This window comes from Patagioenas fasciata, chromosome 3 (assembly GCF_037038585.1).
Source record: "Patagioenas fasciata isolate bPatFas1 chromosome 3, bPatFas1.hap1, whole genome shotgun sequence".
NCBI classification, from domain to species: Eukaryota; Metazoa; Chordata; class Aves; order Columbiformes; family Columbidae; genus Patagioenas; species Patagioenas fasciata.
In genome coordinates, this window is record NC_092522.1 from 31,191,911 (window position 1) to 31,219,323 (window position 27,413).

Genomic DNA, 27,413 nt, shown 5'->3' on the forward strand with positions numbered 1-27,413 from the left:
GGGCCCTCCTTTTTTAAATGAACTGTATCCTGCAGGTATATTCAATTACCGATACCCAGCACTGTGAATTCAACAGAACACACATAGCCTTTGTCTGCCCTGCAGATTACTGTCAACTGAAGAAATACTTAAGCTGCTTGGCAAGATAAAGTAGCTCATGGGGAATTCTGAGCTCTTGACCGTGTCTGCTTCCTGAGTGATTTCATTTAAATGTAATAATTTTATTTTGGTATCCTTGCTTTATAGTGCAGTCTTCCCTGCTGCACTTCAGAACTGCTTAAAGCATATCTGGCATTTCTGGCAACAGTAAAATAGACTTATTTAGTAGCTACAGAGGTCACTGTCAGTACTGCTGTTGACAGGCAGTGGCTTTATAAACTCTTCCTCCCAATGTATAGTGGTTCAGTTTCTGGAGGGTATTTCTGACTTCATTTTATATCATTATTTTTAGCACTGGTGCTCTTCTTTCTAAGAATAATTGAAGACAGTGGTAAATATACTATTGAATTCTGGTGTACAGTGGATCACTTTTCATGAGGGCCATGGCTATTCTTAGCCAATTAAAAACAATGAAAGCTGTTAAACATATCAAATGTTGTAACAAAACCAATCCTTGTAATTGGTGAGAAATATTCACAATATGAAGACAGCTATCTCTGAGTTTACTTGGCTGAAACATCAATCTCATTGAACAATTAACATTGAAATTTAGACGAAATTAAGCATTAAAGTTGTCACCCCTTTTTCTGTAAAGAGGGGCAGTTAATTATTAACATATTAACATAGTAACAGTATTAACATATCTGCTACTTTGTTGTGTGTGGAGAAGGGAAGAACTGCAGAGCAACAACCCCTCTCCTTTTCTCTCAAGATAGACTGGGATGTAGAATGAAGAAAGCAAAACATTTTCTCCCATAAAAGAGGTTATTCCTTTACGTGCTTCTGAAAACTATGCTCCTAGAAAATGCAGATGCTCTTTGGTATGTTATTATGTAAGTGGCGTAAAGAGAAGGAATGGACTGCGAAAATGTAGCCATTTTTTTTAAACCTTGTGAATACCAGAGCTCAATGGTGGATGCAAAAGTACTCAGCCTTAGCTTTGGATGGCGGACTTCTACCCTGGAGAGGTGTGTTTGAGTCGATCATTAATAGTTCTCTATGATGAATGTTCAAAGATGTCAATCTTAATAAAACCTTATCAATACTCTCACTATCACATACAGCAAATTAACAAGATCTACCTTTCTCCTCTGAGAAGGTATTTAAAATAGTGTTCTTCATGCTTCAGGACAGAAAAAATATTTTTCTTGGTGTGTCGCACGTCATTTTTGAAAGTTCAGTGGTCTGATTGTTTTGGTTTGGGTTTTGTTGTTTGGTTTTTGTTTGGTTGTTGGTTTTTTTAATAAAAGACCATTCTGGAGGGTTTTTTTTGTTCCACCACTGTTTAAAGTAAGAAGAAAGAGGAAAATTTAGTCAGAAAGTAAATAGTGATGGGGGAGAAATAGAGGCATCCTTTTTTTTTCTGCCCTCACCACTGTGTTGTATCAACATTTCTCTCGATATCATTTGCTAAACAAGCCAGCGAATAATCTCTGCTTCAGAAGAGCCATTGTGTTCTTTTGGAATAAACAGAAAGCAGCATGATAGAAATCGTTTGTTTTCTGTACTTGTAAGAGATTTAATTGACAGCTGAATGCAGTGTCCCTCTTTGAACCGTTAATTACAGCACGTGTTTAATTTTGCAAGTGTTCCTGTGGCAGCAGTCCTATGGCTTGATGAGGCTGCAAAAGAGGAAAGCTGGTGTGGTGGGGGATTTTGAAGGTTGAGGGGTAGCATTAGAAAGGGGTGTGTTGGTACTTTTGGTAGAAAGGTTGCCCTTTTCCAAGAACAGAGGCCAGACCATCAGCTTAGATGTCAGTTTAGATGCTCCCAGACTTGGACTACTGTACCTGCTTTCACGTATGACAAAGCACCAACTTCATCCACCCAGCTTTTCTCCATGTGGGTCTTTGACTTCCTTTTATTTACTTGAATAACCAGGACCTGAGGCTGGAATCCTTTAGCTAAATTTGCTTAATGTATTTCCCGTACCTTCTGTGCTGTTGCAGGTGTATTAGTTGGCACTGAAGTGGGGAACTCTCTGAAATGCAGGACATAACAGGAAAATTATATTTTTTTGAGGCTATAGAGCTACTGCTAAAGTCTGAGTTATGATGTTAATGGTACATAGTGACCCTGGGAACTGCACTATGGGCAAACAGCCACATTAATAGTCTAGATGAAGAAAATTGCACCTGTTTCAAAGAAATAACGGTTGATCAGTGCTAACCAAGGCTGGTTCGCGGTGTGTAAAACTTCTGAATGTTATTAAGAGTGATGCAGGTTTCATACAAAAATCATCCCTTTTATATATTTCGGGTAGATTTGAAAATAGTATTTTTCACCGTGTCAGTTCCTTCTGAGTTTTGTTTGTTTTAAAAATACTCTGAAACAGTCTAAAGAAATATTTCCTGAACTTGGCAACTGCTGTGCAGAAGCTTGCTGTTTTTTGAAGGGCATGAGGAATTTTCACACGCTTGTTTTAAAAGGCCAAATGGAAGTAATACTCTGGTGCCTGGGGCGCAGATACATAGCTCTGTTGCTGTAAAAAATGTGAAGCCAGTACAGTGAGTCCTGCTGTTACCTAATGAAACTTCACACAGAGGCTTTTATAAAATGACAACACTGTATTTGTTTTACTTCAGTGTAACTTATATTTTATTTTTAACATCAATGAGCATCACTAAGGGATTTCGTTTCCTGACGTACAGCTGTATGAGCTTTGGGGTGGTTTCTTTTTGTTTGGTTGGTTTTGGGGTTTGTTTTGTTTTGGCGTTGGTTGGTTGGTTTGTTATTTGTGGGTTTGTTGAGTTTGTTTTGTTTTTGAACTGTGTTTCTGAAATTGTGCTGTAGTTTCAGAGGAAAAGCATAAAGGGCATTTGCTGACATAAGAGCTCCCCAGGAATCCTTTAAGAAAAAAAGGTGGTGTTGGTTTTTTTTTGTTATTCTTGTTTGTTTGTTTTCTTGTCTTGTTTTTCTTTTCTGGTATACAGTGGTTATTAAATTCTTGACTTTAAAAATATATGTATAGATATGGGTATCGTGGAAGAGACTGTCGAGCCAATGTTTACCTCCTTCCTACTGGAGAAATTGTATATTTCATAGCATCAGTGGTGGTACTATTTAACTATGAGGAGAGAACTCAGCGACACTACTTGGGTCATACGGACTGCGTTAAATGGTTAGTATATAGCTTTTGCATGTAAGTATGAGTGTAATGATGCAGAAATGTATTTTTTTATTATTCTTTCCCGCTGTATGTATAAGCTCATTAATGTCATCATAATTGTAGTTATTTTCTGTTTCATCAGTCCCAGTAGTAAACACTGCGCAAATGAATGAACAGTGCTGGAGCTTTAGGGTTTCTGGCTTAAAGGTAAAACAATGGGATATATGGACAATCTAAGAGTGCAGGGTTAGAGAAAGGATCTTTGCATAAATTATTCTAAATAGATGTTCCAGAAATAAAAAAAATTGTTGTCAGCCTAATTCAAAATCATTGATTTACAGGCAATATGGCAAAGGGGTAGTCTTAAAAGAGGATTAGAAAACCAAGTGGAAAACTGAGCAGTAATTTTCTCATTTTCTTAATAGATGCCCCATCCAAGTATTTAGACTGTCTGGGAACTCAAAAAGATGTTTGCAAAAGAAAACAGAGAAGCAGTGAAATTGAAGCCATTGTCATTGTGGGTGCAAAAGCAGTTGTTGACTTTTTAAGAGTAGTGAATGTAATGTAATGGTGAACCTAAACTCCCTACTATACTGGAATTGCAAATGTTTTTCATGTCACTCACTGAGCTATTCAGGATCACCCTGCTCTCCTTTCCCTGTTTCAAATGGCTTTCTTCACCGTTGTAATTTTACAGAGAAAGCAAATAAGAAGGTTGGTCAAAAAGTCATTATGACTAAGAGGGTTTGTACTCTGAAATCACACTTTTTTTCACATCAGCTCCAAAGCAAAAGGTGATAAGGAAAAGCATATTTTTACTTGCACTAGTAGTGTACCATACTGGAGAGTTTCATTAGTACAATCGCATCAGCAACTCATTTCAAGTGACAGTAATCCCTGACTCCTGGGTGCACAAGCCCTCGACAACTTTTCAGCTATTTTTTTCCCCAGGTTCATACTGTTTGTAGATTTAGGCATAAAATATGCTGTAGTGTTTATAAATATGGCACATGACTATGTGTAGGAAGTTCATCATCAGACAATGTATGTTTTTTTACAGTGGACTCCAGATGCAGTGCGAATTTTAGATTCGTGAGAGCACAAGTGGAGGTGGCTCTTCTGGCACTGCTGGTTGTGCAAGAGCGCGATTGGCCCGTCAGTGCAGTGTGCATTGAAATATTCTGATGAAAAACATTGAAGCTGTCTTTTTAAAAATGGGATTTAGGATCATAAGTGTGGGCTTCTGTTAAGAAAAATAAATTTACAAAAAAACCTCAGTTTTGAAGGCCTATGACAGCAAAAGCAAGTCATATTTCTGTCTGTCTTAGTCTTGCAGTTCATCCAGACAAAATTAGAATTGCAACAGGACAGTTAGCTGGAGTGGATAAAGATGGAAGGGTAAGTAATAGAGCTGATGAGCAGTAGTATCTTGTTATGAAAATCAGGAAAAAGTGTTTTGTTGGGGTATTTTTGGGTTTTTGGTATTTTTTTTTTTTTTAATCTCATCATCACCTTCTGTTTGCAGTTTACTTTATGCACTGCATTTATAGAGATATTTTGCTGTGTCGAAGGTAACAGCCTGTATTGCTAGTAAAAGACAGTAAAAACTAAGCACTCGGCCATTCATCAAAAAAAGCAGAAGCTCATAAAGTCCTTTATCTATGACACAGGAAACTAAATTTTGATTCTGCAAGCAGATGTCAAGCTTGTAATTGATCTGTAAGGCACATAATTTCTGTCACACTTTTTCAATAAGTCTCCTCCCAGAGAACAAGTCTCTGATTCTGTGGGTGACAGTGCTCTTAACCATCTCTGAGAGTCCATAGAAGGTGTGTCAAGCTTTCCTACAAACCTCCTCATTTGAGAGGTTTGAGCTCTTGTCTCTGGCTGTTGGTGAACTCTGTCAGAATTTGAATAATTGAATTATCTTCATGAAGTTATAGACAGAGGGGGAAAAAAAAAAGGGGGCTGGGGGAGGTGGTGGAAAGACAGGTATTATAAGATGTAGAAGGACATTAAATGTAACCCTTATTCAGATGTTCAACTGAATTTCTTAGATTTTTGTAAGAAATTCATATAGGGTTTTTTGCATATATATTGTTATGATTTCCACTGAACATTTGTTGAATATCTTGTTAGGGCTGGTTGGTTTGTTTTTCCATCAATGGGATGATTTGTTGTTACTGTCTGTGATGTATGCGTTCCTTAAACCAATTTAATTTCCACTTCATTTGTGATTGTTTCATGTTTATGAACCTAAGCTGGGTTTGGGATGCTGCTTGTATGAACTGTGATCATGGAGATTTTCATTGAGTGGTTGGTGATGGTTAAGGGGCTCGGAGCACCACAGGTTTTTGGTTCTGTTTTGTTGCGTGGGGTTGTTTGTGTGTTCTTCCTACGTTACGTATATATATAAAGAAAAGAAATTTGATTATTATTTTCAGTTGTTGCATAAGATTGCTAGATCTGGGGTCTGAAATGCAAAATGACTCATCTATTATGTGTTCTATACCTTATGCTGGGCAAAGACTTGTTTTCACGGCTATGGAATGCCACCATACTTACTTTCTTGCCACAATGGCAACCACTGACAGGTTTGTAGCACAGATGCAGGGAGCAAGGATGTCTTGACTCTCACCTTCTGAGCTTCAAGAGACTACCCAGCAGCATCGTTAGCACAGGTCATCCTGCATTTCAACCTGCAGTTTGTAATTCAGGTAGTGTCTGCTGAACAAAACTTGACACCTGCCTATGATGCTGTCGCTGTTGATGACACTGTTTGTCCCATTGCTTTTTCACACAGCCCCTGCAACCCCATGTCAGAGTGTGGGACTCAGTGAGCCTGGTGACCCTGCAGGTTATCGGCCTCGGGACTTTCGAACGTGGAGTGGGGTGTTTGGATTTTTCGAAAGCGGTAAGATGGGCGCGATTACTTGGAGTGTTAAATAAAGTATCTGGTCCCATGTAAACGGGAAGAAAATCTCTGTAGGTTTTTGTACGTGTTGTCTAGCTGATCTGTTTTGGTATTAAAAGTGTGTTGGTAAAGTTTATGTATACTTTATAAAACCAGCTGACAGTGAATGAGCTAGCTGGAAAAACAGGAAATTGCATGTGTAGAACTGAGGTAACAAACTAGCACAGTGAATAAATAGTAGTCAAGAAAAACCTTAACTAGAAATTGAAGTCTGTGATGCCTTTGGGCTTGTTTTTTTGTTTGGTTGTTAAAAACAAGTTAGCGAGGTTTGTGAAAACAAGTTTTAGTGAGTTCTGATAGAAAGGGTAACTTTTCTGATGGCATAGCTGGAGTAGGTTTTTATCTACTAACAGGAAATTTATAACAAACAAAAAAACCCCAAACAAACAAAAAACAAAACGAACAAAAAAACCCCAGCAATTCAGAGGACAGCTGAGGTGGGAAGGGAGGTCAGGAGATCAGCTCATCCACCATCCTTCTCTCAGGAGGATCAGCCAGAGCAGGTGGCTCAGCCAAAGCAGGTGGCTCAGGGCTGTGTCAAGCTGGGTTCAGGCTGGCTCCAAGGATGGAGACTCAACAGTGTCACTGGGCGAACTGTTGAAAAGAAATGCTTATGCTCTCTTGCTGAAATTTCACTTAACAGTGAAATGCTGCTAGTTTAGTTATATCTAGGTTTTGTATTTCAGTAAATAAAAGAGTGAGTTTGTTTGTTTCCAAATGGGGGTAGCATAAACAAAATAGAATAATGTGAGAAGAATATTGTTATTCCCATCACTTTAACAAACAATACAACTTTTAAACTCAGATACGTTGTTGGTTTTTTTGTTTGTTTTCAAGCTGGATAAATAACATTCCATCCTTTTAAAAATAAACAAATAAACCACTAAGGCAGGGATGTCAAACTGATGTTCACCAGGGGCCACATCAGCCTAGTGGTTTCCTTCAAAGGGTCGAATGTAATTTTAGGACTGTATAACTGTTTGCCACCTGTGCTTTATACAGTCCTGAAATTACAGTTGGCCCTTTGAAGGCAACCGTGAGGCTGATGTACGTCCTGGTGAACATGAGTTTGACACCCCTGCACTAAGGAATTTTTGAGGACTAGATTCTAGTTTTTATCATTTCTGGTTTGCAGCTGAAACTGATTCTGAAACCTTATTACAGTCCCATGATTTCCTCACTAAGACTGAAACAGTGAATGTCTCTAGCACTGTGTTTTTATCACATAATTTCATTAACCCTCTCAAGAACTCTGTGTATCACCAGTGCTGTCTTCAGAGTTTCTTTCCACTTGATAATTGGCATGTATATTTGCATATTGCTTCTCATAATAGTATTTGGGAATAAAAATTTCAGCCACTTCTGTTTTCATAATTTGTTCGAGAATGCGGTTGAACTGCAAGAATCAACCTTAAAATAAGTCAGGCCTCCTCCAAATCTTTCTACACTTGTCCTTGAAACAACTGGTTTGTGCAAGTGTGTGTTGCTGTGAATAAGCATGTTTTTCTTCTAAGATTTTCTATCTGCTTTTTAATTTGGTACAGCCTTGTTTACCATTTTGTTGTAAAATCATTTAAAATAAACCATTTCAGTTATTTAATACTCTAGATACCAGTCTTCTTGCTCTATAAGCATCTTTTTATTCAGAAAGTTTTACTTTTGCTGTGGTTTTACCACATGATTGAATTGCTGGTACTTAAAACTCCATGAGGAAAAAAATGAGATCTGTTTACAAAGTTGGATAATGTAAAGTTGTGTATATGCAATGGTCACATTTAAGAAAAAAAAATGCAAGTGGATCTCTGTGTCTGTCCTCTGAGACCTGAGGAATAACAATATATTTGCAGAATAGAAAAAGGGAGAAACCTCTTTGCTACTTAGTAGCTTGATACTGCAACCAAGAAAGGAAAAAAAACAACAACAACAAATGCAAATGAAAAGTGAAAGGTTTGGTAAGATACTTTTAAAGCTTTCCTAGAATACTCTTTGAAGCATGGTGATTTTTATGAGATTATGCAAAAAAATTCATGTCTGTCTTTAAAAGTAAAGGAAAATGGCATCTATACCAAGCGTAGAATTCAATTAAAAGGACTTGCTTAATTTGTATTTGTACCTTTTTTAAAGAATATTGATGCCCTGCTCTGTTTCTAAATGTGCTGTGGTAGTACATTCTCAGCACTTTTTTTCTTCTTCCTTTAGGATTCTGGTACTCATTTGTGTGTAATTGATGACTCTAATGAGCATATGCTCACTGTGTGGGATTGGCAGAGGAAATCAAAAATAGCAGAAATAAAGGTAATTATTGCACAAATTAATATTCTGAAGCAAAAGTGGTTTTAATACCTTAAATACAAGTTTATGAGGTGCACATTTGATCTTTCTTGGAAACTACAACTGTGTAATCCAGCCAGCTTGTAGAAGGACACAAAAGAAATGTGCTCTTAACTTGTATATTGGAAGGGTTTTGAACATCAGAGCTCTTAATAATTACGTTTTAGTGTCATCCCTAAGGGCCAAACCAAATAAAGAAATTCCCTAATATTTTCCTAATAAAAAAATAAATCCTGGGGACTTTAAGAAACTGAAGTGATGATTCAGTTTGTAGCTGTTTATTCAAAAGAAAATGAAAGGAAGAAAGAACCCAAAGGAATTTTTATAGAATTTCAGAAAGAGAAAGATGCATTATAATTCTTCTATGTTACCTTTCTCTCACTTGCCTGTGTCACAGTTTTGTTACCTAGAGCAGCAAGCCAGTCTATGTAAAAACTAAGCAGGGCTTTCAACTCAGTGAAGTCTCTTTTATGCATCATTCACTTTTCGTGGCAGAAGTCTTAGCTGTTCCTGAGGACAGAAGATTTGTCATTTAAAAAGTGAATGTAAAACCCTGACTGTAAAAAATAAATATATGTAAAATGATACGCATGGCCATTCGGATAGTTGATTTAGCACGGAACACTTGCAGATTCTTTTGAGCGTATAATGAGCTGTCTGGTTCCTCATATCTCTGTTCTGAAACTTGGGATTTTACATGTGTTTCTAGTAGTTAATTCCTCCTCTGAATAAATATTATCTCTGTTATTTCAGACTACAAATGAAGTTGTTCTTGCTGTAGAATTCCATCCAACTGATGCCAATACCATAATAACATGTGGCAAATCTCATATATTTTTCTGGACCTGGAGTGGCAATTCATTGTCAAGGAAGCAAGGCATATTTGGGGTAAGAATGTCTTAGCAGGTCAGTTTTAAATAAACTGTATGATCTGCTCAGGCTGTCTGTAACTTTGCTACATTGTTACTATGTACCGTTTTAGCAGAGTTAACAAAGAAAGAAAGGCTAAATTCTGCTTACAGGCATGCAGGGTGTATGTGTGTGGATATATTGTACTAATTACTAAAGAGTAAAAGCAATTAAATATTTCTTTTGCTTATTTTGTTTCAGAAATATGAAAAACCCAAATTTGTTCAGTGTTTGGCATTTTTGGGAAATGGTGATGTGCTCACTGGTGACTCAGGTGGGATAATACTTATATGGGGCAAAACTACTGTAGAATCTACTCCAGGAAAAGGACCTAAAGGTAGGACACACTCACAGTTAATCGCAGATTTTAGATAGTCTGTAGAAGACAAGCATAGAGGACTGCATTAGAAAAGGAATACGGACACAGGCCTGACTAAGGGTGTACCCTTCGTATCATTAACAGGTGGTACTAAACTCCTTCAAGTCTCAGGAATTTGCTGACTTAATAGCTGTCTAGAGTTTCTCAATAATAGTTAATGAGATTGTGCCTGAAGTGAATAAAAACTACTTTATCTAGATGTTTTGCATTTAAAAAATGTGGAGTTCATCAGCTTTGCTTTCATCCTGTGATTTGATAAACGCTGTAGGATCAGTTTGAGGATTCTGCAGGCTGTGTTTGCCACATAAGGCTTATATTGTTCCATGCTTGGTCTCAGAGGAATACCATTAAGTGGCAAAGCTGATGCTAATAAGACTTGTGTGTGAAGGAAAAATACCATGCCAGTTACACAAATAACCATGTCTGGTTTAGCAGATACTCAAGTGTTGGCTGTAAAATATACTTTGAATCCCATGTTATTTGAAATCTGGGTTAAACTTATACCGTAGGGCAAAGCCTTTGTAAAAAAGAAAGGAAAATTATTTGTTACCCAACATATGCAGACCTGGCACAGTTGAACCCTAAGGTAGCTTATAAATTGAAGGATAATTTATTTTACTTGGCGGCTGTTTCAAACACTCTGATTTGAATTGGTATTCCAGGAAAACATTGATGTAAAAAGTAAACTTTTAATGGTAAGTCTGTTTTTGTAGGTAAATCTTTTTCTTGTATTTCAAGCTAACTGCAATGGAAAAGTAATTTAACAAATTATCTGATGTTTAATTTTGAAGTTCTTGTAACCTTTTCCCAGTATAATCTTAAAAGATATCAAATACAACATTTATTTACATGAACATGAAGATATTTTAGTTGGCTTATCCTATTAGATGGGTCACAGGACTTGATCTCAAACTCTTTTTCATGTGAGGGGATGCTGACTTGAACTGACTTGAGCCATAGGCAGAATTAGCAAAGTTAAGCTGGTATTTCTCTCGGTGGTGTTTAAGGCTTTTTCTGTAGTTGCTATTTGAAAATATGCAAGTCTCAAAGCATCAGAATCTTGTTGTTTTGTTTGTTTTTGAGTTTTTTAACACACTTTCCTACAGCTGTTCTTTTGACTTGAAGACCTGATCAGGTTGCATAAGGTTTTTCCTTTGCTGCCTTTGTTGTTTGATTTTCTCATTTCTCGTTCTTCCTGATGTTTTCCTTTGGGTAGACTGCTATATTGATAGATGCCAAATGCTGGTTATACTGCTTTTAGGTGAGGCAACACCCAGCATTAGATATTAGGTTCATGCATCCTGGAAACTTTGCTATAAATAATTTGCTTTTTATTCCAATTACACTACAGACAACAAGTTTCTTTTAATAAAATAACTTCAATTCTTTTCTAATAATGAATTGCTAAATGTTCAGTGACTCTAAAGGACAGTTTCATTTGCAGCTGAAAAAACTGTGTTCTCTTGGATAGCAGAGGTACGGAAGCATTTTGTAAATAATTGTGCTTGCCTTCACAAGTTGTAGAACAATCAAACTCAAAAACGTTTGTATTCTGAAAGGCAGGCCCTTTGTTTTAGCTTTTTATCCTGTAAGAAAACACTACCACCTTGTGTTTGCCATACTGATGCAATACAAATAGCCTGACAGTTCAGACTTATTTATTATACACCATTACTTTATTCTTCTGCCAAAAGGCAGAAGTTCTTGTAAACCCCAGGTGAAAAAATGAGTAGCGTTCTTTATTATTTTCTTTTTGTGCATGTAGGAGTATATCAGATAAGCAGACAAATCAAAGCTCACGATGGCAGTGTGTTCACGCTCTGTCAAATGAGGAATGGGATGCTACTAACTGGAGGAGGGAAGGACCGAAAGATCATCCTGTGGGATCATGATTTGAATCCCGAAAGGGAAATTGAGGTGAGAAAGCAAGAGGGACAAGGAAATTTGCCTTGAGCAAGGTCTTGACTAGCCAGCTGGAGTCCTTTCCACTCTTTGGAGAATCAGTAGTTAGGATGACAGAATATCTGCTGATTGCTGTCTTCTTAAGTCAATGATGGTGTTTTATTACAAAAGTGTTTACATTTTTAGCCTGTACATGAGCCTTTCTGACGCTTCAGTTCTTTCCTGTTTAAGTGAACAGAAATTCTTAGGTTTCTCTTTTCCTCCAAGCCTGTCATTAGCTTCTTTTACTCATCCATTTTTTGAGGGTATTCTCCAGTATCACCTGTTAAGTTTGCTTGTCTGGGAAAAGACAATGTTACCAGCATTCGAGGAGTGTTTCTATAGAACTTGTTAATATAAGACAAAAATCAAGTAGGATACATATGAATACCATGCAAGAATGTGTGTCTTTGTGATTTAGCAATATGGTAATTCCAGATAAAGGAGGAAGAACTGGAAAAAATCATACATTATGGATTTTAAAATGCTTTTTGTCCTGACAATAAAATGACTTCTTGTAAGAATGTGTTCTTCTTAAACAGTTCTTCTAGTTGTGGTTCACTCCACTGACCTAGTATGTATTTATAGCAGCGTTTTTTCCTTAACAAATATGTTTAGTTCCATCTAGAGTTCATTATTACCTTGAATCTAATATTAACCTTTAGAAAACATGGCTGAGAGTAAGTCAGCATTGACTGTCATATACAACTCTTAGACTTGAGTAACACACTCTCTTTATATCAGTGTCTCTATTTTCCTTTTATTAGTAGTGTTGTGTTAAAGCTGGTTTTTTTTATGTTGAGAAATATTACCAGAATCCTGACACACAATTTTCTGAATGATTGTATGGATTTTCGGTCTTGTGTGACCAATAAAGTTAGTGTATTTTATAACGATAAATAATTCAGTAAACCAAACAAATGCACACTGTAAAATAAAGCAATGTGTTAAAATTCAAGCATGCAGTAAACAAACTCAATAAAATTCAGAGTCATTGCCAACGTGAGGCATATGAACATTTACTTAAGGTTAAGCAGGAAGCATTAAGAAGATCAGGAAGAGTTTACTGTGTGCTACAAGAGATTTTTTCTTGCTTTACAGCATGTGTTTTGAAAAGTAAACAGTAACTATGCATTATTCCTATCCTTATATGATGAGAAGTAAAGATGTGAAATGCAGTTGTTTAGTGTATTTGATGCTTAAAAATTTATGGAACTTAATTGGTAATTTTTTTCTACTGAGACTTGTTAAAATGGTGTAATTATGATTATTTTGGGGTGAGATTCCGTACTGGCAAATAAATGAAGTAGGTTTCTGGTCAAGTCCTGATCTAATGTATACATGATTAGATTATTTATAGTGAGAGAACTGCAGCTCTGGTACTGTCATTGTGCACTATTTGTCCCTTCAAAAATAAGCCCATATTAAGATGCATCATGTGGCTTTACAGATGTTTCTTATCCTAGGTTCCTGACCAGTACGGAACAATCAGAGCAGTAGCAGAAGGAAAAGCAGATCAATTTTTAGTGGGTACTTCACGAAACTTTGTTCTGCGGGGAACATTTAACGATGGTTTCATAGTAGAGGTACAGGTAAGCACAACAGGGTTTTTTTAGTGTTGGTTGGTTTTGGTTTTGTGCTGGTTTTGTGTTTTTTCCTTTTGTTGTTGTTGGGGGTGTTTTGTTTGTTTTTGAGTTTTGTTTCTTGGTTTTTAAACCCCCCTAATGTAAATGGTTTCCCTACTGGGATGTTATTTTAAGAGTCTTTATTTTATTCATTGTTAAATCATGTGTTTTCTTTCCAGGGACATACAGATGAACTCTGGGGACTGGCATCCCATCCTTTCAAAGACTTATTTTTAACATGTGCCCAAGATAGGCAAGTCTGCATGTGGAACTCTGTGGACCACACACTGGAATGGACCAGGCTGCTAGATGTATGTTAACCCTTTAACATTGAATATAAAGGTGGAAAATAGGAAAAAGCATGAATTTTCTGAAACACCCTTGTTCCATGTGATTGCAGGAGAAGCAAAAATCCTGTAGTTACAGCTTTAAAAACAGCTATTTGGAAGCTGTGATAAACTTAAGCAGGTCATCAGATATTGTGTAGACTGTAATCTGGTTACCATTGTCTGGTGCCATTCTAACAATCCAAGTCAAATAAAACTCAATCCTGTGTTCTTTTTCTCTTTTATCAATTATTCAAACAACGCCAAGATGATATAATACAAATGTGCAAGATTTAGCTTTAGAATTCCTTCCTTACTGTCATTATTCATTTCATATTTTGGCTAATTCTGCCCTAATATCCAAGTAAAAGCATCTTTTTACAGAAAATTTAGGCTTTAGTGCAATCCCTGTCACTGATAACCTGTCTGAAGATTATAAGCTTGCTGCTAATTAGTTTTTCACCATGCCAGTTCACCTCAGGCATTTAGAGTAGCTTTGGTAAAAGGAGAGGTGTTTGACCATGAGGACATGGACGGGTGAATGATGTGTCCATGTCTGTCCCTCCAGGAGCCAGGGCACTGTGCTGACTTCCATCCTAGCGGAGCAGTGGTCGCGATAGGAACCCACTCGGGCAGGTAAAAGCCTTTCGTTTGACTTGTGGAAGTTTAAAGATTTAATATGAGGCATCTTTTATACTGGAATTTATATTTCACTTGGTTTTTATTCTTTTGGCTTGAGGTTAAGTAGCCTGTAAAGATTGGGAGAAAGGGACAGATCTTTCTTCGGTGGGTTAGATGAAGACAGAAGGATTATTGGACCGTTGTGAGGCTGTCTAGGTTTTTTAACTACTCTTTCCTGAAAGCTCAGGTGTTGATTATTTTTTCTAAATTTTTGTGGGGCTTTCCGTGAGCACTCCTTATTGGCTTTACCACAGAGACAGAGTTCAACATGGTACATTGCTGCAATGAAGTGCTATTGACCTGTTCACATTCATTCTTAAAATGAGTGCTGCCAAATTCTTTAGCTCCAGCTTCTTTCAGTCGTGGAAGAAAATTGTTTTAATTCATATCCAAACTCTGGCTTGGTATCATCTCCCAAAAAAGGAGTCCCACACAAAAGATTTTTAGCAAGTAACAGAAGAAAAAAATGACATATTCATAGCATTAGAGAGGTGAGAGGAGAAAATAGTAAATATACTGCCATTTTTAATTCTATATCCTTTTTGGCAACTCAGTGATAAAATAATATTATTCTTAGTACATGTAAGAAAGCGGGGGATGGGGGGGTAGGGGCAGTATTTTGCCTCTCATAATTTTTTTTTTAAAGTTTGATTTTAAAAGCTGCTGAACATGAACAGTTCCCTTTAACTTTCCTGGAAAAAATAAATGTTAAATACTTTTTAAGAGCTTTAATTTCCAAGATGAAGATGCAGTCTTCGCTAGATTCATTAGATATAACATCAGGCTAGAAAACTTAGTTTACCTTCTTTAGAAAAATCTTGCTGACCTCTGGTATACTGGGTTTCCACATTGTACCTTTCAATTTTTTCATCTCTTTCTGAATATAGCATTAAATTGAACAAGTGTTTCTACCTTCATTAAACAGAGTAGAAGATACTGACCTAATAGTACTTGAAACAGGGAAAAGGGAACAGAAGGTCAGGCTATATTTCTTGAGAGTTATTAGATCTTTTTGAAATTACATCAAAGCATAATGAAGGCATATGGAGAGGCTGAAGCGTTCAGTCTGGTGTTTGCTTTTGACTTTATTCTGTGCTCCCCCTCAACATCCCAAGGCATTTGAACATTACTTTTTCATTTTAGCACTTCTCACTTTAAATCTGTATTTTTTAATTACCGTGTTGGGTAACTTCATGATGATGGCCTTAGGGTTTTATCTATATATACTTTTTTTTACCCTGTTCTTGGAATCAAGCAGTTATATTTTCACTGTTATATTTTACTGTAGTCTGAAATTCCATGATAGGTTTGAGATATACAAATGAAGCCTGGTAAATGCAAAAGTGTACGAGAAATAAGTGGAGTTGTGAATCAAGATAAACAGAACAGTTTTAAATTTACTGCCTAACCTCCAGCATCAGGCAGTGCTTTCTGCGCCAGGTAATCCTGTCCAAGGGAGTTATTTCCCAAGGAATGAAGGCTGCATGATCTGTCCCATTTAACATACGATAGAAAAGAGTCTCAAGCCTTAACAAGTTGTTTAATAACTGACTTGATTCATAGCCCAAAATGCATAAAGCCAATATTAAATGGATCTAGTATGTTTGGAGTTTGATAAAACTTGGACGTGTCCATTAATGTCGTGTTAGTGCTGCTCTGCTTCTAATGTGGAGGTCAGTAAGGCAGGGGCAGGGAATGGGGCATTAAGAAAGTTGGGTGTGATGGTTAAAATTGTGGCATCTGAAGACAACTGAATTTTCTACCTCTCTTCCTATTCTTGTCTGTCGTTTTGCAGCGGTGCATTTTTATCAGGCCAACATGTCACGGTGTTGGTGTGCTTTTCACGTACTGCTTCCCATGGCGAGTATTTTGGTATCATTTCCCTTTTTGGGCTGTCTGCAAAGTGGTCTGCTGCAGGTTTTGTTAACCACTTCTTTAAATACCTTTTGTGTGCCTGATCTTTGGCTGTCGGGGATTAAGCCTAGCTTGGAGAGAACTGATACTTCTTGTGGATCCTGCTGTTGCTGGAAGTGCACGGCTGAAAAACTAAAAAGAGCTGGCATTCAAAAATCCTACCAAAGAAGTGGGTTTTCAGGGCACTATAGAAATCCTTGTGTCGTGCTCCATGCTTCCAGTGGTATTATTTGCAGGGAAGTGGACCTTTCTGTGACTGATCATGGAGAATATCTTGAGTGCTGTGCACTGCAGAAAAAAAGACTAATGAGATTGTTACAAAAATACCAATATTATTAAGAAAATGGAAGGCTGGAGGACAAGACCAGTGTAAGCCAGACCCACAAGGAGGTGAATCAGTCATTAGAACTATTGAGATTTATACCAGTTCAGCATCTTTTGTGATGTTAAGATGAAGGAACCTAAGTATCCCAGGGAACCAGTCTTGTTAAATGGGTTGATTTGTTCCCTCTGATTAATGCCTTGCAGGTTCAACATTCAATATTAACTAAACGTGGGAATTGGAAGTGTACATGTAAAAATATATTACTACTCTGGAATACTGTTTCCCTAATGATTTAATCAGAAAAATTCTGCATTCACAGATGTGAGTTATCAGTAGTAAATGTCTTTCATGGATGTTTTCCAAAGGAGAGTGATTTAAGGGGGTTTGTTTCTAAAAACTGGTATATTTTAGGTAGGTTATTAGTATTTTTTTAAAGCAAAGGAATGGGAAGACAAGAAATGGATGAAAATGGCAAAAGTTCTGTCTTGTTTGCGTGAACTCGCAAAGAAGTTAAGCATGTTACCGTCAGTAACAATTGAGAGAAAATACGTAAAAAAAAAAAACAGAAAAAGCAAAAGAACTACTCGCTTACAGCTGGGATCCCATCCATCCATTTATTTCATCCAGTCTACAGATCAGAAGTTCACTTGGCAGCCAGAGTTTGTGTTTCACAGCCCGGTAGGGCTCTTTCACGGTCAGCTGCTGTTTGCGTGTTGCATACCTTCGTGTTAGAAGGAAGATCCTCTCCCGAAGCACAGCCTCAAGGTGGACCCCAGCTGTTTGTGAGAAGGGCCTGTGTGGAACAGGCTGATAAACTGCTGTAGCAGCCAGACAGAAGACACGTTTCATGGAGACGGAATTTGTAGCTGGCAGTTGCAGTGTTTGCCTCAGCACTGGGAGAGTTTGAAAGATTGAAGAGAACATGGCTGATTAAAGTGTGCGGAAGCATCAGGAAACAGCTGAACTAAATGTGACCAATGCTTCCTTTTTTACATTAATACAGAAATTGTCACGGTGTGCTGTTTCCTTGGTCAGCTAAGATCTCTTGTTCAGAAAATTCTTGCAGAAGGACTAGTGTCACAGTGTGCTGTCTCCTATTGCCAAATGAAGTTCAAAGAGCACCCTTCAGAGCAGCAGAAGTTTAACGTTGTGTTTGATACCACACAGCACCACCCTTGTGCTTTCTGTAGAATAGGGGCATTTTTTATGTTTTTCTGGTTGCATTTTAGGTTTGCTGTTTTTTGTTTTGGTTTGTTTTTTTTTTTTTTCATTTCACACAATATTAACCGGAGGATTACCTGGTTCAGGGAACAGCCTCAAAGGACCAATGTAAAGAGCAGGTCTCAGGACTAGTGCATCCCTGCTGCAGCAGACTCCCTGCCCTGTCCTGGTTGTGTAATTTGGGACCCAGGGACCTCAGCCCTCCCCTTGGCTGTCAGGCAGATGCTTCGTGCAGCAGGGTTGTGTGGCAGGGAGCATGGGAAGGGAGTATCCATCCACTTTGTGGAAGAAGGCTGGTTTTGGTTGTTTACTATGCTCATAATCAGTTTTTATATCCAGACACCACAATTATTCTACTCAAAACAGGCATCGTGCTGTGTCATCTTGGTAGATAAATAGATTTTACATCATAGTAGCTAAGTTTTCTGGTAAAGCAAAAGGTCTTTCAATCTCCTGTTTTGCTGTCTGTGCAGAAGAGATGTGTTGCCCACCTGGACAGAAGCAGTGAGGAGCCTCCACCCAGTTCTAAATTCAGGAAAACACAAATAATGAGGCAGGGAGCACTGGCTTTCATACCAGCTTCTGCTGTTCCTTGGAAAGCAGATTGCTTCAACTCAGTGATGCCTCTGTGTGCGCTCTTCACGCTCCTGTTGTTGTCCCATCAGGATGTACTTTAAGAGCAATTTTGCTGTCACGTTGGAGTGATTGTTTTGCTTTGTGTGGTGACAAAATGGCACAGTTACTCGCTGTCTTTGTCCCTACCAAACCCTTTCGTGGTTTTGGTTGGGTTTTATTTATTTACTTTGCTTTGTTCTTTAGTATCTGTACCCCTGTCATGGTCATCAGCCAGGCAACATTTTAGCGAGCATTTGGCAGGGCCAAAGGAGGGCATAGTTTGAACTAAATAGCAGAATAACAACTTGTAACAACTCCTAATATAATTTGTGGAAACTGCAAAGCTTCAGTGTGTAGACTGGAGGAAATCAAAAGTCTGCTTTCAGCAGAGGATTACAGCAGAGAAGCTCTGAGTGTGGTTTCTACTCCTGTCCAATGCAGACCTACTAGCTGTTTTCCACTGGTTTTACTGGTTTCCACTGTCTTGCACATAGATTATTCAGCAGTCCGTGGCATATGGGGCTCAGGTTTTTTTTATGCAGATGTTGTTTAATTTCTTTAATGTGGTTCTCTAACCACAAGCTGATTTTAAGCCTTTGGGACCAGGCCACTTTCCAGATACCTCACTGCTAGATCAACGCAAGCTGGAATCTCGTCTCCATCCATAGAAAGTGGTGATGTCTGCTGTTGTTCCTGGGGTTTATTTTAGGTCATATAAGTTTGTTATGGAAAAAATGGTCCTAGCATTAGCGGTGTTCCACTGAGTTCACTACAAGACAGCGGGTGGAATTGCCTGAGTCGTTTCCACAGTGTGTGAACTTCCATTGGCCACTGGGAATGGAAACCTGGCTGTGAGATCAGAAGTTCAGAGCGAGGAAATTAAATTCTGAGTACCACTTTAATGTATTTAGTCATGTTGGTATCTTACGTTTTCATTATATATGTGTACTTATATACATTTTATATTAAATTTTCATTGTCTTTGTTTTGCTAATGTTTGCTATGTTTAGGAGTTAGGTGGGCATCAGAACCATTGCAAAATACTCAGATTCTGCTGATCTAGCCCATCTTGTAGTCAGTAGCCATTTCAATGTATGGGCCACTGAGCTTTTGTAAGCTGCTCTGAGTTTTTTACCTGCACTTCATAACTTTTAACCTGCAGTATTAGTTATTGTTAAATAATAAATGCCATTAGTTACTTTAGTTATAAATCATCCAAGCAGGAAACAAAAAAAAACATGCTAGGTTACGTACAATCAAATTTCAGTACACGGTTATTCCTTTTTTTCTTCAATAAAATTATTCACAAAAATGGAAAGGACTGAGGGGAAAATACCAGATGAGATTATACTTTCTGTTTAAAATGAGTATGGAGATGTTTTCCACTCCCTCCTACACTTCTTTGCATTTTTTTAACTTTGCTTCGTATGAATTGAAAGATTAGGTTTTATATCAAAGCTGTTCTTAAAAATGGGGAAGAAGTAGTAGATAAACTTCAGCTGTAGCCTTAAGGCTTCAGGATGATAAGGTGCAGTCACATTAGCTGTCTGGTGGCATGTTTATTATCCAGTAGACATTTTTGTGATTACTACAGTTTTTGTGGAAGTGGTAAAAAATTGGGCCACATTTAGAGTCTTTTATATATCATTCACTGAGACTTCTATCGGTCTGTGAACCAGAAAAGTGTTTCATGAAAAACAGATGTTTGCTGGGCTACCTTTGAGGGACTTGCATGAGAAGTTGAAGGCAGGCAGTGATGATTGCTCTTTTGCTTGCTCTTTTGTTTCGTGGAAGTGATACTCATTTCAATTCTTCTCTCTCTAGGTGGTTTGTTTTGGATGCAGAAACACGGGATCTGGTTTCGATACACACTGATGGCAACGAACAGCTATCAGTGATGCGCTACTCAGTAGGTAGGCAGAATTCTATGTTTGGAGTAAGTGCTGATAAATTAGATGTCTGTTCTGTTAAATGGTGTTACACTACTCCTCAGTCACTAAAAAAGGCAGAGCTTTTAAAAAAATTGTTTAGGATGGTTAATGTGTTATCACAGAATCACAGAATGTTAGGGATTAGAAGGGACCTCAAAAGATCATCTAGTCCAATCCCCCTGCCAGAGCAGGAACACCCAGATGAGGTTTCACAGGAATGTGTCCAGGCGGGTTTTGAATGTCTCCAGAGGAGGAGACTCCACAACCTCCCTGTGCAGCCTGTTCCAGTGCTCTGGCACCCTCACTGTGAAGAAGTTTCTTCTCAAATTTAAATGGAACTTCCTGTGTTCCAGTTTATACCCATTGCCCCTTGTCTTATCATTGGTTGTCACTGAGAAGAGCCGGGCTTCATCCTCGTGACATTCACCCTTTACATATTTATAAACATTAATGAGGTCACCCCTCAGTCTCCTCTTCTCCAGGCTAAAGAGCCCCAACTCCCTCAGCCTTTCCTCATAAGGGAGATGCTCCACTCCCTTCATCATCTTTGTTGCTCTGCCCTGGACTCTCTGAAGGTGTTCTCTGTCCTTCTGGAACTGAGGGGCCCAGAACTGGACACAATATTCCAGGTGTGGTCTCACCAGGGCAGAGTAGAGGGGAAGGAGAACCTTTCTGACCTACTAACCACCCCTCTTCTAATACACCCCACGATGCCATTGGCCTTCCTGGCCACAAGGGCACAGTGCTGGCTCATGGTCATCCTGCTGTCCACCAGGACCCCCAGGTCCCTTTCCACTATGCTGCTTTCTGACAGGTCCTTCCCCAACTTATACTGGAACCCGGATTTGTTCCTGCCCAGGTGCAAGACTCTACACTTGCCCTTGTTATATTTCATTAATTTTTTCCCCGCCCAGCTCTCCAGCCTGTCCAGGTCTCTGGATGGCAGCACAGCCTTCTGGCGCGTCAGCCACTCCTCCCAGCTTGGTGTCATCAACAAACTTGCTGATAGTGCACTCTATTCCCTCATCCAAATCATCAATGAATATATTGAATAATACTGACCCCAGTACCGACCCTTACGGCACTCCACTAGATACAGGCCTCTGACTAGACTCTGCCCCATTGACCACAACAATGGAATAATTTCTTACAGATTTGTTTGTGTGTGCTAAATTTCTGAGTTTTGTAACTGCAAACATTATGGTTGCCTGTCATAGCCTTCCCTTCACGTTAAACTTTGTTGTTATGATAAATGTTAGCTTTGCTCCCAGAAAAAATGTAAGTTCTCAACTAAATAGTTGACAGATTAACAAAAAAGTCTGTAAAAAGCTTAGTATTTCAGTGATATTTTATTATACTTCTTAGTTAATTTTCAAGTGTATTCATACACAACCATAAAACTAAACTCAAGTCTGTCTGAAACTCAGAGCTGTTTAAGTATTTGCAATGGGATTGCATAATGTCCTAGCCAGCACTGAGTCTCCTCTTCAGATGTGACATGACAAATCATCAGAGGCTGACTCCTCTTCAGTAAAACTGGATGGAAGAATACTCTCATAAATCTGTTTCTTGTTTGCTTTTGGAGAACATACCATGTCAGTGGGCAAAATGTTCCTCTGCTGCTGCCACATCTGCCAAGTGCAGCGATTTATTTTAAAGCACTGATGTTCATTGACATTTAAAGCATTGGTGTTCATTTTGTCATGATTCAAGGCAACTCTTGTCCATGTACTCTTTTTTAAAATGGAGACAACACAGGTTAGAAAACTGCTTGTCATGTTTGAATGCTCCGCTTCTTTAGACATTACTTAGTGCTGATTTGTATGCAACTTCACCATCCAAAGCTGAGCTATGAAGTACTGTATGCAGAAAACTCATGCCTACTTACTGTCAGCAATTTCCAGAAACCCAGTGCAAATCTGAGGATTTATACCCTGTCCATGGGACACTTACTTAAATTGTTATGTATCCATAAAAACAGTAAACAGTTATGTATCCTTTAATACAATTTATAAGCAGTAGTTTAATCAAGACTATTATCTTAGTGATAAATCTGAAATCATTAATATTTGGAAAACAAACTGATACCAAATATTTTGTGTTGTAGATGGCACCTTACTTGCAGTTGGATCCCATGACAACTTTATTTACCTCTACGTAGTAACAGAAAATGGAAGAAAGTATAGCAGATATGGAAAATGCACTGTAAGTTTTGGAGCAAATACAATCAGCAGTTCTTGCACTTTGATGTTATACATACACTAAGATGTTAAACAGTGAAACTCTTTCAGGGTTGATGCTTTTCCATTTTTATTTTTGGTCATAAGTTGTATGGGGGTTTTTTCTAGCATTTGATTTTTTTTTTTTTTTTTTACTTCGGTCTGATGGATACTGCAACCACTAGTGTTAGGTGAACACTTTTGCATCAAATATGACTGATTTCTCAGACTGCTCACTTTTTCTTTGAAATGGGAAATTAGCAGTGAGATGGAGAACTGCCTTGTACCTGTATGCTGGAACTCTTCTGGTGAAAATTTTGCACTTCTTTGAGGGCATTTTCCCCATATTGGTAAAGTACTCCTTGGACCAACGTAACATTAGATGATAGAATTTCATTAGAATATGTAATTTTTGAGGTTGAAAATATGCACTGTTTTCAGCTGTAATTGTTACCCCCAATTCCAAATCTTGTAGTAAGTCAAGAATAAATTTCTGGCCCAGGGTAAATAAATGTAAGTATAACACAAGTAGTGGAGTTTATATTAGTCCTTACGCTTACCATGAGGTTGTCTCAGTATTAAAAAGACGTACCTTTTTTTTTTTTTCTGAAGTGTTTTAATTATCTAATATCCTGGCCTTAAGTTCAGCTCTCTTTACTTTAGTGGGAATCTGAACCTTAATGGGATTTGCAAATGATATTGTAAGAATAGGTTCACATTTGTAATGTGAAATGTTTGGTGTTTTGTTGTTTTTTTTTAAGGAATGCATCCCCTGCACAGAACACTTCTCATGTTTTTCACCAATTGTATTTCTTTAGTTTCAAAAATAAGAGAGCTTCTCAAGCTGCTTTTTTAATTTGAAAATGGAACCATAAGGCTAAATTGTGGGGTGGTGGTTTTTTTTTGTTTGTTTCTAATTTCTGCCTCCCCTCAACCTTTGATGCAAGACCTGCAGTGGAAACTGTTAGGGGGAAACAAATAGGCATTAGCCAGTCCTTTAGTGACATGCATGGTGTGCATTTCTACTCATCGTTTGCCTGAGGACTCTCCATGCTGCTAGAGCATGGGGGTCCAGGGCAGCTTGGATTCAGCTGCTGTCAGGGCATGGGGCTGCCAGGATGGTTACCAGCGGTGGGTTTGCTCTATCCCTGGAGCGTGCGTGTCAGCAATGGTGGGTTTGCTCCATCCCTGGCGGGGAAGGCTCAGCATTGGCATGGGATGCAGCTGGAGGGAAGGCTGCTAGGTGTGCTGGAGGCTCCTCAATGTCAGGATTGTGGTGCAGGGTGAGCCAGGGCATCGTGCAGCCCCTGAGCATGGTGGTGACAGGGTTAGCCGATAGCACTGTGATTGTGAGATGAGAAATCAGATCTGCAGCCTTCCAGGGATCTCAGGCAGTGGGGAAAGGGTTGAGCCTATAGAGAGGTCAGACTGGTGGCCCAGTAGGATTGGTAGGAATGGCAGTGGATGGCTGCACCTCAGTACTGCATTTCACCCCATCACTTATTTCTTAGCCATAAAAGAAAAAAATAATTCAGATGGCTAGTCTCAACATATGTAATATTTAGATTGCTATGTACTTCAGTGTCTCTGTGAGCTGTTTGAAGATGTATGAAATAATTTATTTCTGTATATCGTATGTATTGTATTCAGGAAAGAGCATATGGCAATTTAAACCAGCATTGACCAATGCTTGGGCCCCGTTGCCCATACATTGTAGGACACTGTTTCAGAGGTGCAATTAGTTTGTAGAATATACCACTTTAAATAAAGTGTTACTAGTAAGTGATCTGGTAATTCTAAAGCTGATAATAGCTGGGAATATTACAACCAGTTCCCAGTGTACTGAGTATGGTGAAGCTGCACTGAAACAAAAAACACCACCTCACTGAAAAGCGCGTCTCTCCTTCCTCAGATTTTTTTTCCTGTACACAACTTCTTGTCAGGCACCTCTATATCTACCTGTACCTCTGTCTTGGCAGGAAAGGGGTTTGTAAATTTGGTATAGGAGAAAAGAACATTGTTACACTCAGGCAAAAGTGTTAAGGCTCCAAAGCAGATGTCTGTTAACCACTTTTTTTCAGTCAGAGTGACTGCACATAGGAGCCAGAATTAGCGACCTGGGTTCTGTTTGGGCTGAGCTCCCCTGACCCCTCCAGCTTGTGCAGAAGGCAACAGAAAGGTGTGAGCCACCCGGGGCTGACTCTGCCACTCGGGTTTCAGGCACCCCGCACCTCCTTCAGCTGCTTGTCCCAGCCTGATGCTGAGCTGGGAGGCACCCAGGAACCCTCCAGACCCACAGGGCTCTCCCAGCTGGCACTGGGGTGCTGTCGCCCCATCCTTCTGGCATTCTTATGTCATTCAGTAGCCTTGCAGGTGATCTCCAAGTAGTATGAGTTGGTCTTCCTGGTAGTCAACTTCTGGTTATTTCTTCCAACTTGAATACATTAATGCTTTCAGAAGGATTTTATGTACTAAACCAGCATCAGCTTGTGCCTAAGGGTTGTATGCCTGGTCTTAGGTTTAAATCCCCTTTCAGTCACAACCAGGCTTTCTGCTGCTGCTGGAGAGGCCAGTCACTAATCTGTGAGCATGTTTCCAGGGAGGGATGGTGTTGGTTGTGATGAGAAAGAATTTCAGATGAGCCGAAACAACCATTTTGACTTGTGCAGCTGTTTATTGAGGGCTTCAGCTATGCAGACAGCAATGTGAAGGTATGGGCTGGGGTATGAACTTCCATCATGTCAGCAGCTCCAGGGTAGCTGGCACTGTCTCTGTTTGCCTTACATCAGAGATATGTTTTAGCAAAAGAGAAGCAAGTGCTGTGCATTTACTGATAGAGCTGTGGGATGAAAGCCACACGGGCAGCCACGCTGAAGTATTTGATACACCAGTCTTAACTTGAAATAATTGGTGTGCCCGTCTCATAGGCTCTGATCATTTGAATGTTAAGTCTGAAACAGATAAACATTACCAATGAAGGAGAGGGTTTCCATTTGGTCAGGTAGTTTCACTAGCCAGTTATAATGTGAGGAATTATGTTCATCGTATATAAAGGTACAGAAAAGGAAAGAATAAAATGTTGCCTTATCAGTGGGCAGCTGCCAAAAAACGATTTTAATGGAAAATGGGATTTTTCTCTTGAAAATAGTATGACAGTGTTTTGTTCCAGTTCATCCTTTGGTGATCACTTTCCTGAAGGGATTTTGCACATGGAGCCCCCTGGCCAATTGTTTCACTCGCTCCCCACCACCCCCAGGAATTTTAACAGCTGCCAAATGTCTGGCAGGATTTAGTAAATGACTGACCAGTTCTTTTCCATGTTGGAGTTCTCTTGCAAAGTTGAAGACTTGGAAAATAGGGAAGAAAACATCCTAGCCAATTGTGCGCTTTTTTTTTTTCAAAATCCCAAGTTTATATGTCGATATCATATATCCCACCCATGACTGCAAAGCAGTTATGTCAATACACAGTTCCTTTGCCTGTGGCAGTGACTAGTTCGTAAGTAAATAAATCTTAAAAGCTTGCTTTTCCCCTGAATGTTTTTGCAGTCTCTCACAGAGGGCCTGGGGACAGGGAAACAAGCACGGGTGTATTTTTGCAGGTAATTCTGGAATCAATCAGCATCTCTTAGGGCTCTCTCTAGCGGAAGCTGATGTGGCGAGTATTGCAGCAGCAGCACAGGGTCCCAGCGTGGGCCCAGCACAGCAGGTGCAGGCTGGGCCAGGAGACCTGGCACGTGGCCAAGGGATACCATCTTTATCACCCCCACTGAGACAGGGACATGTATTGGCATCTCTCAGTCAAGAAAGTGATATTTTGTTGCCTGGCAGAATGACTAGGAAGGGGAGAAAATGAATGGTCTTACAAGGGGAAGAGTAGCAGTACGAAGACTTTAAAGGATGGAAGAAGGAAAGAGTGAGAGATGTCACTTTTATTCATTTCCTACCCTTTCCTCTACAGAGAAGTAATTTATTCCTACCTAATACAAATTTGCAGCTTCTCTGGAGTCTCTCATATCTTTATTATTATTGTTATTATTATAACTGCTAACAGAAATGTTCATGCGCAGGAAGAATATTCTGACCAGCTGCATTTAGCTTCTCCCTTAAAAACAAAGATACATGATTTTTAGCTGACAGCGTGCTCTTGGTGGTGATAACTAAGCAATTATGCCAAAGTGTTTTGATATAGCTGACCATGTGCCTATAGGGAAGACTCCTTTTGAAGCTGGCACTAACATGCATGCAGTGTAAGAAGCACAACAGAAACTTTTGAAAAGCTTACAAGGCTCTCATGTTGTAGTTTTACATAGTGTTAGTTAACCAAGGTATCCCTAAGTTTTTAGGACGAGCAACGGTTATTTGAATGTGTGTGCATTTGATGGAAGTTGTTTTGAAAGGGCAGAGAAATAAAATAGAGTCTGATCTGTCACTCCTCTAATGGGATCTAAAAATCTTTCTGTGCGAGGTACTTGCCTTTCTCAATTAGTAGCAATGTATACTTTCTTAATGCAAGTAAAAGCATGAGTTTATCCATACTTTAGCAATGTATTTTCCAGGAGTAAATCATTCCGGGATGCTGGGGGGGGGGTGATGTAGTTTACAAGTGAAGAATCCTTGGTGCAGTGGGAGAGGCGCGGTGCCCAGCCTGCGTGTGTTCAGATGTTTCAGACCGTGGCACTGGAGCATGGAACCTTTAAAGGAGCACAAGTGAATTGAGACAGACCTGGGGTGGGTGGGAAGGGAGGTGCTTTT

General features: G+C 39.0%; 1 protein-coding gene across 9 annotated transcripts in view; it reads left to right on the plus strand.

The window, feature by feature from the left end:
* EML4 (EMAP like 4) overlaps positions 1-27,413 on the plus strand; it is a 160,851-nt gene that overhangs the window by 124,078 nt on the left and 9,360 nt on the right. For all 9 annotated transcript variants that reach the window (XM_065833364.2, XM_071806046.1, XM_065833362.2 and 6 more), the window contains 12 exons: positions 3,131-3,280; positions 4,597-4,666; positions 6,072-6,182; positions 8,442-8,537; positions 9,327-9,461; positions 9,684-9,819; positions 11,627-11,778; positions 13,269-13,394; positions 13,607-13,738; positions 14,322-14,389; positions 20,334-20,422; positions 22,548-22,645. In XM_065833364.2, the coding sequence (XP_065689436.1) occupies positions 3,131-3,280; positions 4,597-4,666; positions 6,072-6,182; positions 8,442-8,537; positions 9,327-9,461; positions 9,684-9,819; positions 11,627-11,778; positions 13,269-13,394; positions 13,607-13,738; positions 14,322-14,389; positions 20,334-20,422; positions 22,548-22,645 (1,363 nt within the window). The remainder of the gene's footprint in view (positions 1-3,130; positions 3,281-4,596; positions 4,667-6,071; positions 6,183-8,441; positions 8,538-9,326; positions 9,462-9,683; positions 9,820-11,626; positions 11,779-13,268; positions 13,395-13,606; positions 13,739-14,321; positions 14,390-20,333; positions 20,423-22,547; positions 22,646-27,413) is intronic.